We start from the raw sequence: 20,375 nt of genomic DNA, 5'->3' as shown, positions 1-20,375 counted from the left end.
ATTCATAAAGCATAGTGCCTGGCACAGAGTAAATGCAGCTCAGTAAGTGCTAGCCATTATTATTGCTCAGCTCTATAAAACAGTCATAAATATTCAGTATATTCTGCAGTACCTCAGCCTTCCATCCTGCACCCTATGCCACTACTTCCATGTGTAATGGTAAGATGACAAAAATAAATCATATTTAGATAGAATTTCATTTCTGTAATAAAATCTAAATAAAGATATCAGGGTTGAGTTATTAATTCTTCACCAGTCTTACTTACAGAGAAAATATATTTTTCAAAGTGTGCCCTTGAAATAAAGTTCTCTAGACTAAAACCTAAAAGGTTAGAGTCTTCTGTGAAGCAGAAATTTTCTGATATTTATATGTAGTAATGAGTGAATGGCTGTCAAAATCTAAGAAAACACTTCTTATGAATAAATTTCTGGTCAATTATGTTTAATTCTTTATATCAATATTATTATCCTGGCTGACATGAAGGGAACTTCCAGGTCACCTAGGAATCTGGTTTAACAAAACGTGGCTAACCTGAAGTATTAGACAAAAGCCAAACCTCACAGAACGAACATAAAAAGGACAAGTAGGGAAACTTTCAAAATTACTTCAGCTGGAAGGGGTTAAGCACAAGACACTGCTTGGTCAGAGACAGAGAGCTTTTTAAGATACATATTAATCTTGCAGGTAGGAAAGATTAAAAAGAAAAAAAAAAAGAAAAAAATGACAACGTATTTCTTGAGCAATATTTACCAGTCATGCTGCTGTCTCTGTTTATCCCATTATGAAGTTTACAGTGAACAAATGCTGCATCAAATAACCATGATCCAAAGAGATTCAAGATGCTGTTAACCTTTGGTCTCTGTGGGGCAGGCAGCGGCCGGGGTTCTGAACTAGTCTGATTTGGACTTGACAGAGGAGAGGTGGAGGATGTCTGGTGCTGAACTTTTGAGGCGTGAGCAGTACTAACCTATTAGAAGAACACAAGAATATAGCCACACTCATGAAAAGTTTAAGAAAACAGCAGGATTTTTTAAAAGGAAGGCAGATTAAAAAGCCCATTTTATACAGTATAACAATGGTCATGAAAACGTACTGTGCTTGTCTTCATGGTGGCCTTGTTCACAGTAACAGCCCGGTGCCTCCGGTTATGTGGTGGGGTGGTATTGACAGCAGTGCTTTGAGGCATACTCAATCTATTCACGGGTGTTGGAGGAGCACTGTCTGATCGGGGTCTAGAAATGCCTTTAAAGAAAGACAAATGGAGTTATTCTTCATAGTTCAAAATATGTGGTCAGTAAATCTTCCTCAAGCAACACCAGTGAAGGCTCACAACAGACTACAGCAGAGACTGCTAGCTGCCTCCCAGTATCAATTTGTCCTTTCTTCCTGAGTTACAAAACACAAATTTTAGCTAGACATGGCTACGCAGAATAAACAACTGCCTTTTGAAGGCTCCCTTACAGCCAGATGTGGCCATGTTCTGACCACAGAGAAGTGGGCAATTATTGGGTGGGTCTTCCCCAAGAAATCTCCTTAAAAGAACGAATCAAAGGTAGATGCTCCTTCCTTCCCAATTCCTGAACAGGATAGCTGAAACTCTTTCAGCCATCATGGCCCATGAGAGTGTGCACAAAGGATGAAGAGCCAGAAGATGGAAGGGCCTTGGGTCTCTGACAATGGTGGAACTGCTATAGCAGCCCTGTATACAGCTTAGCCCTGCGTTTAACACGTGTGAAAGTAAACTACCTTGTTTAAACCACTAGTACTTTTGGCTAGGTGGCAGCCAAAGCTAACTGAACTAATATATTACCTCTGTAATACATTAATTGCACATAACAAAACGTTTTTGAAAATGATAGGTATTAAATACCACTGCCTTTTAACAGATTAAAAAAATTCTGACTTTTCATGTGAAAAACAGTTTAAAACAATGGTTCACAAAAAGTATAAACTGCTTCCTAATGACTCACATAAGAATGACACCTAATGCATTTTAATCTGTATTTTCTTGGATTACTAGTGAGAATGAACACTTTTCTCTTTTGCAAATTATCTCCTCATAGTCTTTGTCCATTTATCTACCAGGTCTTATTCTTTTTCTTTGCATTATTTGATCTATTTATATAATAATAACAAAAACCCTCTAGCTATCACATTTGTTGCAAATAATTTTTCCCAGTTTATTATTTGTAATCAACTCTGATCATCTTTTGCTTTCGGCTGTCCACAAAAGTTTCTAAAACTAGACTCTAAAGTTATCTTCAAACATCTAGCAACATACACAAAATTCACCTAAGAATGCATCCACCAGACAGCTGATTCCACGCATGGCACGAAAAAATATTTGAGGCAGATGTTTAAGGCAGGGATACTGATTCAATTCCTGCGGCATTCCGCTCACATTTAAGAACTGTTCCTGAAATTTGGGAGTAGAGCTTACAATGGCTGGGTTACTCAAATCCACGGGATTACTATCAAAAGAGAGAGCAAGAATTAATTATACATTTAGAAATCTCTTTAGCAATAAAATGCATGCAATCTAATTTAAGAACAGGCCGTTTGTGCCTATTTCTTTGATTCAGAGAGGAGATTAATCTGTATTTAATAAGCTAGGGACTCAAACACCAACACTACTTTACAGAAGTGTGCTTACATGAACCTACTTTGCCTATTCAGAGAATGAGAATCAAAATAAGACTAGTTTTTAATTTTTTTAACGTATACATGGATATTTTGTAATATGTTTGGAATTAAGCAATGGAATGGTAAAACTATAAATAAATCAACAAGAAACCCAAGGAGAAAATCTTACTTTAATATTAACATTTCCAATTTTTTAAAAACTATGTGAAAATTGGGATTAGTGTTTGTGTTCATGTGCACATACTAAAGCCATACATTTCAATGTATTTATTTTTCTTCTGTTCCATATTTTTTAAATTAATTTATTTTAACACCTTTATTGGAGTATAATTGCTTTACAATGTTGTGTTAGTTTCTGCTGTACAACAAACTGAATCAGCTATATGCACACATACATCCCCATATCCCCTCCCTCTTGTGACTCCCTCCCACCCTCCCTATCCCATGCCTCTAGGTGGTTACAAAACACCAAGCTGATCTCCCTGTGCTATGCAGCTGCTTCCCACTAGCTAGCTATTTTACATTTGGTAGTGTATGTATGTCCATGCTACTCTCTCACTTTGTCCCAGCTTACCCCCCCTCCCCACCCCCGTGTCCTCAACTCCATTCTCTACGTCTGCGTCTTTATTCCTGTCCTGCCCCTAGGTTCCTCATATCCATTTTTTTTATTCCAAATATATGTGTCAGCATATGGTATTTATTTTCCTCCTTCTGATTTAATTCATTCACTCTGTATTACAGACTCTAGGTCCATCAACCTCACTACAATAACTCAATTTCGTTTCTTTTTATGGCTGTATATATGTGCCACATCTTCTTTACCCATTCATCTGTCGATGGACACTTAGGTTGCTTCCATGTCCTGGCTATTGTAAATAGTGCTGCAATGAACATTGTGGGACATGGCTCTTTTTGAATTATGGTTTTCTCAGGGTATATGCCCAGTAGTGGGATTGCTGGATCGTATGGTAGTTCTATTTTTAGTTTTTTTAAGGAACCTCCATACTGTTCTCCATAGTGGCTGTATCAATTTACATTCCCAATAACAGTGCAAGGGGGTTCCCTTTTCTCCACACCCTCTCCAGCATTTATTGTTGGTAGATTTTTTGATGATGGCCATTCTAACCGGTGTGAGGTGATACCTCATTGTAGTTTTGATTTGCATTTCTCTAATGATTAGTGATATTGAGCATCCTTTCATGTGTTTGTTGACAATCTGTATATCTTCTTTGGAGAAATGTCTATTTAGGTCTTCCACCCATTTTTAGATTGGGTTGTTTGTTTTCTTGATATTGAGCTGCATAAACTGCTTGTATATTTTGGAGATTAATCCTTTGTCAGTTGCTTCGTTTGCAAATATTTTCTCCCATTCTGAGGGTTGTCTTTTCATCTTGTTTATGGTTTCCTTTGCTGTGCAAAAGCTTTTAAGTTTCATTAGGTCCCATTTGTTTATTTTTGGTTTTATTTCCATTTCTCCAGGAGGTGGATCAAAAAAGATCTTGCTGTGATTTATGTCATAGAGTGTTCTTCCTATGTTTCCCTCTAAGAGTTTTATAGTGTCTGGCCTTACATTTAAGTCTTTAATCCATTTTGAGTTTATTTTTGTGTATGGTGTTAGGGAGTGTTCTAATTTCATTCTTTTACATGTAGCTGTCCAGTTTTCCCAGTACCACTTGTTGAAGAGGCTGTCTTTTCTCCATTGTATATTCTTGCCTCCTTTATCAAAGATGAGGTGACCATATGTGTGTGGGTTTATCTCTGGGCTTTCTATCCTGTTCCAGTCATCTATATGTCTGTTTTTTGTGCCAGTACCATACTGTCCTGATTACTGTAGCTTCATAGTAGAGTCTGAAGTCAGGGAGCCTGATTCCTCCGGCTCCTTTTTCTTTCTCAAGATGCTTTGGCTATTTGGGGTCTCTGTGTTTCCATACAATTTTCAAAACTTTTTGTTCTAGTTCTGTGAAAAATGCCATCGGTCGTTTGATAAGTATTGCATTGAATCTGTAGATTGCTTTGGGTAGTACAGTCATTTTCACAATGTTGATTCTTCCAGTCCAAGAATATGGTATATCTCTCCACCTGTTTATATCGTCTTTAATTTCTTTCATCAGTGTCTTATAGTTTTCTGCATTCAGGTCTTTTGTCTCCTTAGGTAGGTTTATTCCTAAGTATTTTATTCTTTTTGTTGCAATGGTAAGTGGGAGTGTTTCCTTAACTTCTCTTTCAGATTTTTCATCATTAGTGTACAGGAATGCAAGAGGTTTCTGCGCATTAATTTTGCATCCTGCTACTTTACCAAATTCACTGATTAGCTCTAGTGGTTTTCTGGTAGCATCATTAGGTTTCTCTATGTATAGTATCATGTCATCTGCAAACAGTGACAGTTTTACTTCTTCTTTTCCGATTTGGATTCCTTTCTTTTTCTTCTCTGAATGCCATGGCTAAAACTTCCAAAAGTATGTTGAACAACAGTGGTGAGAGTGGGCAACCTTGTCTTGTTCCTGATCTTACAGGAAATGGTTTTTCAGTTTTTCACCATTGAGAACGATGTTGGCTGTGGGTTTGTCATATAAGGTCTTTGTCATGTTGAGGTAGGTTCCCTCTATGCCTGATTTCTGGAGAGTTTTTATCATAAATGGGTGTTGATTTTGTCGAAAGCTTTTTCTGCATCTGTTGAGATGATCATATGGTTTTTACCCTTCAATCTGTTAGTATGGTGTATCACACTGATTGATTTGCATATACTGAAGAATCCTTGCATTCCTGGGATAAACCCCACTTGATCATGGTGTATGATCCTTTTAATGTGCTGTTGGATTCTGTCTGCTAGTATTTTGTTGAGGATGTTTGCATCTATGTTCATCAGTAATACTGGCATGTAGTCGTCTTTTTTTGTGACATCTTTGGTTTTGGTATCAGGGTGATGGTGGCCTCATAGAACGAGTTTGGGAGCGCTCCTCCCTCTGCTATATTTTGGAAGAGTTTGAGAAGGATAGGTGTTAGCTCTTCTCTAAATGTTTGGTAGAATTTGCCTGTGAAGCCATCTGGTCCTGGGCTTTTGTTTGTTGAAAGATTTTTAATCACAGTTTCAATTTCAGTGCTTGTGATTGGTCTGTTTATATTTTTAACTTCTTCCTGGTTCAGTCTTGGAAGGTTGTGCTTTTCTAAGAATTTGTCCATTTCTTCCAGGTTGTCCATTTTATTGGCATACAGTTGCTTGTAGTAATCTCTCATGATCCTTTGTATTTCTGCAGTGTCAGTTGTTACTTCTCCTTTTTCGTTTCTAATTCTGTTGATTTGAGTCTTCTCCCTTTTTTTCTTGATGAGTCTGGCAGGTGGTTTATCAATTTTGTTTATCTTCTCAAAGAACCAGCTTTTTGTTTTACTGACCTTTGCTATTGTTTCCTTCATTTCTTTTTCATTTATTTCTGATCTGATGTTTATGATTTCTTTCCTTCTGCTAACTTTGGGGTTTATTTTGTTCTTCTTTCTCTAACTGCTTTAGGTGTAAGGTTAGGTTGTTTATTTGAGATTTGTCTTGTTTCTTGAGGTAGGACTGTATTGCTATAAACTTCCCTTTTAGAACTGCTTTTGCTGCATCCCATAGGTTTGGGGTCGTCGTGTTTTCATTGTCATTTGTTTCTAGGTATTTTTTGATTTCCTCTTTGATTTCTTCAGTGATATCTTGGTTATTTAGTAACGTATTGTTTAGCCTCCATGTGTTTGTAGTTTTTACAGTTTTTTTCCTGTAATTGATATCTAGTCTCATAGCATTGTGGTCAGAAAAGATACTTGACACAATTCCAATTTTCTTAAATTTACCAAGGCTTGATTTGTGACCCAAGATATGATCTATCCTGGAGAATGTTCTATGAGCACTTGAGAAGAAAGTGTATTCTGTTGTTTTTCGATGGAATGTCTCCAGCCAAGCTGGAGCCTGCTGGCCGTTGGGTGGAGCTGGGTCTTAGCACTGAGATGGAGATCTCTGGGAGAGCTCTCTCCAACTGATATTACATGGGCCAGGAGGTCTCTGGTGGTCCAATGTCCTGGACTTGGCTTTCCCACCTTGGAGGCTCAGGCCTGACACCAGGCCGGAGCACCAAGACCCTGTCAGCCACACGGATGTCTGAAGTAAGGTCCTGGGGCAACACCCCAGCATGTGTGGCAGACGTGTAGGATAGGGCAGCAGACCCATTTCAATGTATTTAAAACAATGGGCTTGTGGTATATTTTATATGTAAATAATTTTAAACATTTCCATTAAAAAATAGATTTTGGCTTCCACTCAAAATAGTCTGCTTAACTGTCCATTAAACAGCCTTTCCAACCCAAAGTAATATTGTTAGTCAACCTACAGCCAGCACCTGGAAAGAACTTCCACTAGCTTCAAGATGAAAAGAACCAGGCTGAGAAACATAAATCAGTGGTTTATAGATGCCCTGGGCCTTTGAAACCTTTTTCCATCTACTCAGACTCTGAATTTCACATAACTGCAAGTGGGGACAGGGGCCTGTGTGTGCATGTATGGAAAAGGGGCTTCTAGTGTTAGTACACTGTATCCAAAGAACTGTGGTCCACTATGTGGCGTAGGGAAGATAAGAAGTCTCTAGAAGCAGTACCTACTGGGGATTATAGTTCTCTGTTCAAAAATTAGAAAAATAAGCGGTAAGCTTGGAATGGACTACACCTCAGTCCAGCAGAGCTCTGCTAAATTCATATCTGTTTGATACCGAAAACTGGGGAGAAAGAAACAGGGGTTCAGGGGGAGCGTGCCGGAGAAAGAGAGCAGTGCATGTGCACAAGAGGAGCAAAAAAGCCAAGAGATAGACAATAGAGCAGCCTGTCCCAAGGCTGCCTTGATCCCTCCCTATCATGATTGAATGTTCACTGCTTCTTGGAGCCCAGTGAGACGGCTCTATCATCACACAATAACCCCTCTTTTTCACCTGCATTTGTTTAAGTAAGTTCCTATTCTGTATATAAAAAAAAACCCTGACTAAAATACTAAAATCTTTCAGCTCAAGAAGAAAGATAGAGCCTGAAGAGATCAATTAATAGTGAAGGAACAGGAAAAGATTATCCAAGAACTACAAACTCTTAAGGAATATATAACTTTCATGCAACAGAGCATAGAAAAAGATAGGTAGTTTCCTATTTAAGTTACCAAAATATAAATTAGTCAAAAAATAGAAACGGAGATAATTTGGGAAAACATTAAAATAGCATTCCATAGCCAAGCAGAAGTTTTCTCTAAAGAATGAAGGATGATTCAATAGAACAGTATTCCATAACCAAGCAGAATTTTTCTCTAAACAATGAAGGATGATTCAGTATTGGGGAAAAATTAACATACTATCAATAGGTAAAAGAAGAAAAAACATTTAATTGCTTAAATGGATGCCAAAATATGATTTGAAAATAATTCAGTAGTATTTCTGATTTTACTTATATTTTTAAATTTAAAATTTTTTCATTGCTTAGGAAATCAGGAACAAAGAAAAGAATAACTATCTAATATCAACAACCAATATCCCACTCAAAATTTCACACAACAGAGGCATTCCAATGAAAATCAGAATGAAAGAAGGATGCTAAAACAGTATCATTTTAACTCAACAATGTTCTAGAAATTCTGCCTAATGTAGTAAAACACATACAAAAATAATTATAACGACAATGGCAACTTTTCAAGCGTTAGATGTACTGTTTTACATACTTTTTCTTCAATACTTATAACAAGATGGATAGTATTATTATCCCCACTGTATAGATTAAAAAGAGACTGAGACTCAGAGAGACTAAACGGCTTGCTCAAGTTCACAAAGAAAAAAGTAGCAGAACATGAACTCATATGCAGATCTTACTGCAATCAAAGCACTTATAACTAATTACCACAGATTCGAGTATGAATTACTAGAAAGGAGACATTTATTTGCAGATATGTATTCATTATATCTAGAAATTTAAAAAGAAATCAGTGAAATACTCAGAGCATTTTTAAATCCCAAGTATATAAAAAATATACAAAAATAAAATAAGTAAAACATTTTCTTTACAGCAGCAATAGCCACTTACAAGATTTAACAGTAGGAAAAAAGTTAGCCTTTCACAACATCAGCAATAAATACACAGGAATAATGGTAAAAAGAAAAAAATTATGCAGATCTCTGTGAAGAAAACTACAAAACATTTCTGCAAGATATTTAAGATTCTAGGGGCTTCCCTGGTGGTGCAGTGGTTAAGAACCTGCCTGCCAATGTAGGGGACATGGGTTCAATCCCTAGCCCAGGAAGATCCTACATGCTGCGGAGCAACTAAGCCCGTATGCCACAACTACTGAGCCTACGCTCTAGAGCCTGTGCTCTGCAACAAGAGAAGCCATGACAATGAGAAGCCTGCACACCACAATGAAGGGTAGCCCCCACTTGCCTCAACTAGAGAAAGCCCATGCACAGCAACGAAGACCCAACACAACCTAAATTAATTAATTAATTAATTAATTAAGATTCTAAAAAAGAAAAATACCTACTCTTAGAAAAGCAAACACAATACATTAAGATGTCAGCTGTTCCTAAATATAAATACAAGCTTAATGCAATTCTCATCTTTGGCAGAGTCTGGTTAGATGTTCACTAGCTTCTCTTTTCCTCCTATGTTCTCTTGCAATTAAGTGTGGCATATGTTTGAGTTCCAGCCAATGGAATATGGGTAGCAGTGATTTACATCACAGTTCAGGAGCTGGTCCATGAAAACCTTCCACACAATTTTCCTTGCTCTCTCTCTTTTCCATCTTCTAGCCAGATACAGAGGCACCTGTCTACAAAGTTAAGGCCCTAATAAAGCCACATGTTGAAGATGGCAGAGACTCTGCCAGCCTGGGTCCCTGAACAACTACCTAAGCAGAGCTGCTCCTTACCCAAGACTTTATGAAACATACTGTACTAAGCCACTAAGATTTTCAGGTTCATCTGCTAAAGGAGGACATGTTCCTTACCCTAATTAACACACACTCCAAACCCCAAAAGGTTTTGTGAGGTTCTTCTGTTCACTTGTGTTTTGTAACATGTCAAATGGATTCTAAAATTCATCTAAAATGTTAAACAGGCAAAAAGAGATTTTTAAAAATATTCCAAGAAATGTTTTAGGGAAAAAGATATTAGTCCCACCAAATATCAATAACTATTATAAGATTAAAATAATTAAAAGTGTTAATCTCCTATAAGAATGAATTAAAGATCAATGGAATAATATGTGACCCAAAGACAAAATCCATATATATAAAGGAACTTAATGGCGCAAAGGAAACAAAGTCAGAAGAAATCATAGGTGAATATCTATCTGATCAAAGAACAAAGGAAGACTTTCTAATCTTAAAGGAAACAGAAAATAATCACAGAAAAAGACAGATTTTAAAAAATAAACTAAAATCACCGAAAGATGAAAAACACACAATACAAACTGAAAAAAACATGACAGAAAATGGTTAAGATCCCTAACTTATAAACAGGTCATACAGAGTAATTTAGAATCACTAATACACAAATAGAAAAATGAGGCTCGTCAAACCAGAAAGAAAAGATATGCAAGGAAAAAGTTTACAAATCAAATAGTATACAACAGAACCAAAGTTCCACAGAGCACAAGGATGGGGCTAGTAGAGAGAAAGGTAGGAAGCAATGAAATTAAATTGAATAGAATTACTATAAAAAAAGAAAGAGCATGAAGTATTACTTTTAGCAATTTGTCCCTCTGTGAAATTCTATGGTGTACCCTCAGTGAAATTTTAAACCACGCTACTAGAGGAGAGGTCCTGAGAGCCAGACTGACCAGTCAGTGCTGGTCATAGAGAGGAACAAGCTAGTCTCCAGTCCCCACAGAATGTGACAAAGTCCTGGGAGAGAGATCATCATCCAAGCTGCACCAACAGGCAAGAGAACAAATGCTGCACCTACTGCAGGGAACAAGCCTCTAGAGAGTGTGGCCCAAGAGCAGCTGAGGACAGCCTGACCCTGCTGGGACAGGGAGAGCAGGGGCACATGATGTAGATGTGTGTGTTGTTCAATTTGGCTCCATCTGATGACTGGGCTTAACAGCCACACTGTGAACTCTAACAAGGAGTTATAGCACCGCTCCTGTCCTAAGACACTCACTGCGTAAAGACCACATGAAATACAACAACAACAGTACCTTAACATATGTAAAAAGCGAAACCATGTCTGTGCAACACACTCATTATCCATTTCAGGAGGGATCAGACTGGCATCTTCATCGGGAACTTTAAATGGAGGAAATGAAGGACCATATGTAAAGCGTAGCAATCTAGAAAATAAAAAAAATCATACCATCAAGTTCATTTTGTAACAGAATGGAAAATACATTCAAACATTAAAATATACTAAGAGAAATATGATAAGAGAAAATAGATGAAACTTGTATTATACCTCACTGAAGTGAATAAAATAAATGAAAACCCTTGTTTATAAAACAGATAAACTGGAAGAGGATTTCCAGTTTTATAAAGGATTTTTTAAAACATGTATTTCTATTTTTAAATAATTAATGTTATTTATAATTTAGTTCATATATTTTTAAGTTATATAATTTATAAATTTATTTTATTTACTTATAAAACTTCTTTATCATTTTATAAATTTATGTATTTAACTGTAATTTTATTTTACTTATGATTTTATTATAATTATCAAATAAGTGATTTTATAAATTAAATATTATATCTCATAAATTTTATAATACATCTTGTATATAACATTATATGTATAACATGTAACATACAATGGTGTATATAATTATACATAATATAATTTTATAATATATACTATAACATAAATTACAAATCAAATATTACTTTATAAAATTAAAAATTACCTAAAAGTTTACTTTAAAATTGCAAATAACAAATCATATAATACACAATTATGCTTATGTTGATTAATTAGTCATGTAATATAAATAATAAATTCTTTAAATTATTTTTAAAAGATTCATTGCACTGCAAATGCCTTCAACACAACTAAGCTATAATCTATTCATAATAACTGCTATATAACTTTAAATGAAGTTTAGAATTTATGGTGTGTGTGCCATAAAATGAATTTGACAATTCAATTACTTAACTAAATATTAATATTCCAAATGTATTAAAACTGTTCAAAGCCCTTTGACCCAATTATTAACCTATTATAATTAGAATAGATTATAATCTATATTATAGTTATATAATCTAAAGATTATGTCTTAATAAAATAACCAGAATATACACAAAGACTATGTATAAAGTACTCACATATCAACAATATTTTTAAAACACAGGGAAAAACTTAAATATCAAAACAGCAGGGAAATTATTAAATGAATTATAATTCCATTTATAAAATGAAAAACTATAAAGCCATTAAAAAATGATCTTGAGATCTATTTAAGAAGAAAAAAGGTACATGTAATTACTGGGACAAGAATCAGACAACAAATAAAAAAAGCAGATAATACTATATCAAATAATCTCAAATTTATTTTTTAAAAAAGAGAAAACAGGAAAAATACATTCAAACTTTGGTTATTTGTAAGTGATGGATATTTCCTCCTACATCTTCCAAATTTTCTATTATAAGCATGTATTGCTTTTATAATCAAGATAAAATGATATATTATTTAAAAATAGATTCATAATATTGACATTCACAAAGATATACCAGAATCAACAGAATACTCCAAACCTTCATCTTAGTTTAAACGATGATAAAGAGATAAACATTTATTAACTCTCAAAATGACCAGTCTACCTTCTGATACATGATACCACCTACGAATGATCTGTTCTCACCTCCACCACTACCCCACCCCCAATCAAATCTGAATCAGATCAAGTCTCTAGATCTAACCACCAGTCGACAGGAAATACAGGGGACAGAGGAACATGCTAATTAACACAACTAGGACATAATCAGAAAAATCCAAAATGTGAAGCATTCTATAAGACAAACAATCCAGTTCAACAAAAAAACTGCAAGGAAATAAAAATGAGAGAACAGTAACCTACAGTTTAAAATAGGCTTAAGAAACACGTCAACTAAATACAACATCCAAACCTTGTTTGTGTTCTGATTCAATGGAATCAACTATAAAAAAAATTGAGACATTCAGGGACATCTGAACACTCAACAGCTAACCAATATTAACAAACTATTAACATTTTGTTTAGGTGTGATAAATGGTATTGTGATTATGTTTAAAAAAGAATGCTCAGGGCTTCCCTGGTGGCGCAGTGGTTAAGAATCCACCTGCCAATGCAGGGGACAAGGGTTCGAGCCCTGGTCCGGGAAGATCCCACACGCCACGGAGCAACTAACCCCGTGCGCCACAACTACTGAGCCTGCGCTCTAGAGCCCGCGTGCCACGAGCCCTTGCTCCGCAACAAGAGAAGCCACCGCAATGAGAAGCCTGTGCACCTCATCGAAGAGTGGCTCCCACTCGCTGCAACTAGAGAAAGCCTGCACGCAGCAACGAAGACCCAACACAGCCAAAAATAAATAAGTAAATAAATTTTAAAAAAAAGAATGCTCAACTTTTAGAGTCATATTAAAAGAAATGAAAAAAACAAGTCTGAAAAAAATGAAGCCTAACAGTTTACTCACAGAATAGTGATGGCATTATATATAAATGGTAAAAAAAAAAAAAAAAAAAAGTTAAATTATTATAATAAAATACTGCCTACTTTGGTTACACAGAAGAACATTATAGTATGCTCCTATTTCTGTAAAATTATGTATAAACATATATAATAAGACTTCTGGTGAACTTAACTCTTTCTGTTATACCTTTCTTTGGTTTGTTTTTTAAAAATAATGATCATGAATATTTTAATAATCAGAATAAGAGTGGGATTTTGGGGGTGGGAGTGGTAGGGCTCAGAATTTATCTGCCTCTCCAAAACCTGCTTAATCTAAAATGTTTTAGATTAGACAGGCACTAGCCAAACTGACACATCTATTTTAAAAAAGTGGTTTGATTCTCTATCTAAAGTACAGTAATGAGAGACACAGAATAGAGACTTTTTACCATGTACTCTGTGAATCCCAGACAGACACAGAACTAGGGGAAAGCTACCCAAGGTCAGACGGATGAAGGAAGGCAAGTGGATGATGATAACTTACCTTGAAGTGAGCGCACAGATGACCTTGCTCCACTGCTCCACCACTGCTGGGTGGTGCCTCCAGTTAGCCACCATCTCCTTGGCTGTTTTCCAGTAAGGAGGTGTTGGGAAGCACCGAGTACAAGCTAGTAACCAAACCTCAAAGAGAACACCAATCAACTTCTCTGCTAGATTCTCAGCAATGCCACCTTACCAACAAAAAGAAAACATCTTTGGCATACTTATTTGTAAAGCAGAATCTTTAATTCACTGACTTGGGAGAACTGGTCAAAAAATTAAAATAACTGCAATGTTAAGTTTTGACTTTCAAATAATCACTTAACAGAGAGAGCAAAAAACTATTCTTAGAAGCTCCTATGAAGGAAATCATGGATATATCAACCCATTATCACTTTGAAAGTTTTCAAGTGGCCCTGCTCGGTTCGTATTGCAGATCTTAATCTTCCAGCAGTGGGACAAGGAGTACAGAGGGAAGAAAAGAAAGGATGAGTGTCTATAATGAACGACTGCTATGAGTCAGTTTCCGTGCACACAGCTCATACACATTAATTCTGCAGGATAGGCATTTATAATCTCTAACCAATTATCGATTATACCCATTTTGAAGATGAGAAAACAGGTTCAGGAAATTTAAGTAACTTGCCCAAGTTCACACAGCCAATAAGTAAAGGAATCAGAACAAATACCCAAGACTTTTTACCTCTAAACTTTGCTATAAAATCCTTCAGGTGTTTGAAAGCGACCCTTCAAGGGAGAGGGAGACAAAGAAGGGAGCCAAACGACTGGTACTGGGCAGGACAGAGCCTCAACCATGAAAACCGAGCGGCTCCTCTGTTCCAAGCCCTGGAACTAGGAAGAACAGCAGTGGTCTGTACTCTGCATAGCTCCAAAAGACAAACTTGGGACGAGAAGGAAAAGTTCTAAGGATTCCTATTTCAAATGGGCAAAAATGAAGTTTCAACAATAATAAGCCCCAGAAGTGGATGGATTGCCTGCCTTATGGTGCTGAAATCCCTGCCATGGGGAGTGTGTAGCAGAGAGACACACTATCTGTGTCTGGCCAGCTATCATCAATACCAGACAGGGTATTCCTATTATGGGGTCCCTTGCAACACTAAAATTCTAGGGTTTTTTTAAGATATCTTCCTGGACACTGCATTTGTGTGAGAGCACAAGCACACTCACATGTGTTAGCAAAGGGACTACACAGATGAATAAGCAATAAGGGAACTTGGAACTAGAATATCAACTTATTGTCTGTGTATACTGTGCATACAAAGCAGGATGTCTAAAATACACTCTAAAGTCTTATAAAATTGGAGGCTTTTTAATGGCTAGGCAATGAATGACATACTGTCATACTTCCAAATAGAACACTTTAAGATTCTGTAGGGTTCATTTGCTAAACAAAATATCTTCTAGCTATCAAGTTTTCAGAGTCTACCTGGATAACTACTTTGTAATCAGGTACATGAGTTGTTTCGTATATAGGCTCTATCCTAATATACTGAACAAGCTACTGTTACTGTCATTATCAAACATGCACTAATTCACTGAGCCCCTCACTATATTAGCAAAATCATCACTGAAGGTAACATAACTTTCCATTGTGCCTTTGAGGGTTTTCCATTCTAAGAACTGTTCATCTTGGTTTGTCAACTGTAGTGTCAAAATTTATATCCCCACAGAGTCTACTACTCATTGAGTCTAAAAGTAAACAGCATTTGGAGCTCAGAAATAAATTAGAAAAAAATTAACAAACCTTGAACAGTTGGTGGTGCTAAAAGTATGTCATTAATCTGCAGAAGAAACAACAGTAAGACTTCCCAGGTTTCTCGGGCCATAATGGATGACTCACGGGCCAGTTTCTGAATGGCTCTCAGGACCTGTAAGCATAGTCGGATCTGACTGGAGCCCTGTTCCTGTCTGAAGAAGACAAACAGACATCACTGACAAGCCTTGAGGAGAGAATGCAACAGTTACGGACAGGCGACTTTTGGACACAGCAAGCAATGATCCAATGATACTCCCTAACAGCGTCAGCAGACAGAATTAGGTGCACCCTCTTCAGTTCAAAGCTACTTCCTCGTCATACAGTTTGGCCCTCTGGGATCTCAGCCTACCACTCTTATAAAGCCTGAAGAGCTCCTGTGGAGATAGAGGATAATAGAAAGTAAACTTCACCTCTAGATTTTTAGAGGATAATAGAAAGTAAACTTCACCTCTAGATTTTTAGAGGATAATAGAAAGTAAACTTCACCTCTAGATTTTCTAAGTGTGAAATGTGCCTGGCGCATACAACAGATACTCAATAGGTTTCTGCTGAATGAATGAGTAAATACCCACAGCCACTTCCACTGCTCACACAGCAGAATGGCCTTTGTATTCTTCTAAAAAATTTTAAACACACATTTACAAGAATTCTGCACGTGATTTCATAGTGCTCACAAGTCCCTCTGAAGCTAATGTCTGCTAGAGAAGAGCCTACAGAATGGAATATCCTAACAGATCCCCAAAACTGACGAGATATAGAGGCAATTGCCTCAGAAATGAGCACCTGCTACTGCTGCTCTACAAAAAAAAAGGCAACATAACGCAAGATGGGGGCTCCAAAGGTACCCAAGATACTCCCAAAGAACAGTTTTATAACGCTTTTTAGTCCACAGGACCATTTTTCTCCAACAGAATTAGATCAATATATCAGGTCCAAGCTCCAGCCCTTATCCCCACTGTCCAAAGTGGATCACCTTGAGAATTTCAAGAATCGTAGTAAACCCACTGTACCAGCAAATGCTGAACTGCCCTCCGGAGTTCTCATGTGAAACCCAAGACAAGTAACTAATACTACTGAAATAAATCTTGAGGCCAAGTTTCTATATATTATGACTCATGTTACAAATTCATAAAACATGTCTGAATGAGAGCAGGGAATCGCAGAGCTGCCTCAAGAAATCCAGAAATTGAAGTGAGTGCCCTTAGAACTCCCATCACAACCTTAGAATAAAGATTCTCAGATTCTGGGCCATGACCCAGAAAACCAGAAACTTACACTGGAGTTGCAAAAAAATGACAACCTTAAGTTTTCCCTAAAGAAGTCAGATCTAAAGTAAAATGATGAGACATTCACTTAGGAAAAGCCAAGAGTCCCCAAGAGCAGGAAGATGTCCCATGTTCAGTTTGATGTGAATCCAGTCCATGGGAAGCCATGAGGCTCAAGCTTGTGTCTGTTGCTCTGGCTACTGAAGAGTAAGAAATACGTAACAGCCCCAAACCTCATGTAGCCATGTAAGAGGGAACCGAGAATAAGAAATAAAAATACCACTAGCAGTCCTGGGGGTGACACTCATGCAAGATAGCAATGACATTAGAAGCCTCCCAAATGGTAACCCAGGCCTACCCACCCTTTCTAGGTACCACCTGCCCAGTGGCAGAAAAGGAAACATCTGTTCCTTAGGTACTGTAGTCTCACTCAGACAGCCTAAATTTAAGAGCAGTGTCCAAGTTTCTACAGCTAAGAGAAACAAGGTAATCTTTACTGAAAAATAAACAGAAAGGTCTAAACACTAAAAATATTTCTTTCCCCTTAATATTTTCAAAAGCAACTTGTGAACTTCAGAAAACTGTTCTAAAACATGGGGTGGTGAATTATGTATGGCCAATGGGTCAAATCTGGCCTGATATCTGTTTCTGTAAATAAAGTTTTATTGGAACACAACCATGCTCATTTATTTATATATCATCTATGGCTGCTTCCCTACACCAGCAGAGTTGAATAGTTGTGACAGACACCATATGGCCCACAAAGGCTAAAATATTTACTATATGACTCTTCACAAAAAGTTTGCCAACCACTGCTTTAGAAGAACATCACATTTTCTAAAGAAGTTTATTTGAGCAATGAAGACACTAATCAATTTTAAATGATGGGTCACTCTTCACTCAATTATGCAAAAAAAAACCTGATAGGCAAAAAGAGAAAGGCTACATCCACTCTGACTTAATCTCTAGCGAAGTAGTAGAGGCTGTTTCCTCTATTCTGAGTGTTAGTTTTCATAAAAACAACTAACTAAGTAAACTTGATGACAATTTTATGAACTATCTGAATTTTAAAAAAATGAAACTTCCAGTAATAGGAGATGAGATCATAACTCCCAATATTTAGCACTGAAAATATTCAGCTCCCTAAGACATTACTGGCCATGAGAACTCTAATACTCAGTTCAGCACTTCTGCATACTCAGAAGTATGCACACACACACACTTTTGAGAAAATAAGCTAACTACCAAACAGTAAGATGAACAATTTATAAGGTAGTCATGTTTCTCAAAAGAGAAAAGCCAAAGCAAAAGCCTAATTAACTCAAATGTCATTGATTTTTCTCATCAATACAAACTGAGCACTGAGAGTTGGTAAGAGTACAAAGAGGAAAGAAACACAGTGACAGTACTATCCATGAGACTGTCCCACGCACTAAGAAAAAACCTAGTAAATTAGTCTCCTAAATGGGATGACAAGAAAGCATTAAAAGTATTACATCATTTTAGAAGAACCTGCTTAGCCACAAACAATATGTCACTTACTTCCCATCATTTCCTGTTATAATTCTATTTGAAATCAATAAATATAAGCAACCAGCATTTTATTCACCCTAATGTAATACCAGTACTGCTCTAGGTGCTGTGGAAGTCCAAACTATATACAACCTAGTTCCTACCCTCAAGTTGGTTAGATGGGGAAATGAGACATACACATTTTAAAAGATAAGCAATAAAACTGGAGAGATACAAGAAGTACACAGGAAGTACCCTACAGGCTCAAAGAAGGTGTGATCACTATGGGCCTGGATGATGAGGTAAGGCTGAATTTAAGATGAACCATCAAGAGAGAGATGTGGACAACTAGGACACATCTAGGACAGGGAGAGGAGGATGAGGATGGAAAAAGAGTAGGTAATGATGGAGAAGATCTTTAAGGAGTCTTGGGAGAATGTTTAATTTATGAGTCTGACCAAAGAGCAGGGCTCACGCAGAATTAGCAGCAGCTAATCTGGTTAGGGGCCAGATTACAGCAGGCATTTCACACAAGATAAGGAGTTTACAGGCATACCTCACTGTATTGCACTTCATTCTGTTGCACTTCACAGATATTGCAGGTTTTTTACAAACTGAAGACTTGTGGCAATCCTGCATTGATTGAGCAAGTCTATCGGCACCATTTTTCCAACTGCATTTGCTCACTTTGTGTCTCTGTGGCACATTTTGGTAATTCTTGCAATATTTTCATTATTATATCTGTTATGGTGATTGTAATTGTTTTGGGGCACTACAAACCACGCCCATATAAGACAGCGAACTTAACTGATAAATGTTGTGTGTGTTCTGACTGCTCCACCAACCAGCCGTTTTCCTGCTCTCTCTCTCCCCTCAGGCCTCCCTATTCCCTGAGAGATAGCAATATTAAAATTAGGCCATTTAATAACCCTACAGTGGCCTCTTAGTGTTCAAGTGAAAGGAAGAATCATGTCTCTCACTTTAAATCAAAAGCTAGAAACAACAAGGACCTACCTTATAGCACAGGGAACCATATTCAGTACCCTGTAATAACCTATAATGGAAAAGAATCTGAAAAAGAATATACATATGTGTGTGTTTATATATGTATGCGTGTGTGTGTATATATATACAAAAAACTGAATCACTGCTGTACACCAGAATCTAACACAACATTGTAAAAAGGTAGAAATGATTAAGCTTAGTGAGGAAGGCAAGTCAAAAGCCAAGACAGGCTGGAAGCTAGGCTTCTTGCACCAATTAGCCAAATTGTGAATGCAAACGAAAAGTTCTTGAAGGATATCAAAAGTGCTACTCCAGTGAACACACAAATGATACGAAGAGAAACAGGCTTACTACTGATATGAAGCAAGTTTTAGTGTCTGGATAGAAGATCAAACCAGCCACAACACTGCCTTAAGCCAAAGCCTAATCCAGAGCAAGCCCCTAACTCTCTTCAGTTCTATGAAGGCTGAGAGCAGTGAGGAAGCTGCAGAAGGAAAGTCTGAAGCCAGCAGAGGCTGGTTCATGAAGTTTAAGGAAATACCTCCATTTAAAAGAAAAAAAAAAGTGCAAGATGAAGCGGCAACTGCTAATGTAAAAGCTGTAGCAAGTTATCCAGAAGATCTAGCCAAGATAATTAGAGTGGCCACACTAAAGAACAGATTTTCAATGGAGACAAAACAGCCTACAGCCTTCTATTGGAAGAAGATGCCATCTAGGACTTTCATAGCTAGAGAGAAGTCAACTCCTGGCTTCAAAGCTTCAAAGGTCAAGCTGACTCTCTGGTTAGGGGCTAATGCAGCTGGTGACTTCAAGTTGAAGCCAATGCTCATTCACCATTCTGAAAATCCTAGGGCCCCTAAAAATTATGCTAAATCTACTCTGCCTGTGCCATATAAATGAAATAAAGCCTAGATGCCGGCACATCTGTTTACAACATTTTAAGCCCACTGGTGAGACCTACTGCTCAGAAGAAAAGATGCCTTTCAAAATATTACTGCTCATTAA

General features: G+C 37.0%; 1 protein-coding gene across 4 annotated transcripts in view; it reads right to left on the bottom strand.

Annotated features, from left to right (window-relative positions):
- Positions 1-20,375, bottom strand: part of RALGAPB (Ral GTPase activating protein non-catalytic subunit beta) — a 100,518-nt gene that overhangs the window by 53,879 nt on the left and 26,264 nt on the right. For all 4 annotated transcript variants that reach the window (XM_060284528.1, XM_060284529.1, XM_030830609.2 and 1 more), the window contains exons 4-9: positions 15,577-15,740; positions 13,816-14,002; positions 10,832-10,963; positions 2,294-2,472; positions 1,095-1,243; positions 752-968 (exon numbers count right to left, since the gene is read on the bottom strand). In XM_060284528.1, coding sequence (XP_060140511.1) covers positions 752-968; positions 1,095-1,243; positions 2,294-2,472; positions 10,832-10,963; positions 13,816-14,002; positions 15,577-15,740 — 1,028 coding nt within the window. The remainder of the gene's footprint in view (positions 1-751; positions 969-1,094; positions 1,244-2,293; positions 2,473-10,831; positions 10,964-13,815; positions 14,003-15,576; positions 15,741-20,375) is intronic.

This window comes from Globicephala melas, chromosome 15, assembly GCF_963455315.2.
Source record: "Globicephala melas chromosome 15, mGloMel1.2, whole genome shotgun sequence".
Classification (NCBI taxonomy): Eukaryota; Metazoa; Chordata; class Mammalia; order Artiodactyla; family Delphinidae; genus Globicephala; species Globicephala melas.
This window is presented reverse-complemented; position numbering and strand designations above follow the sequence as displayed.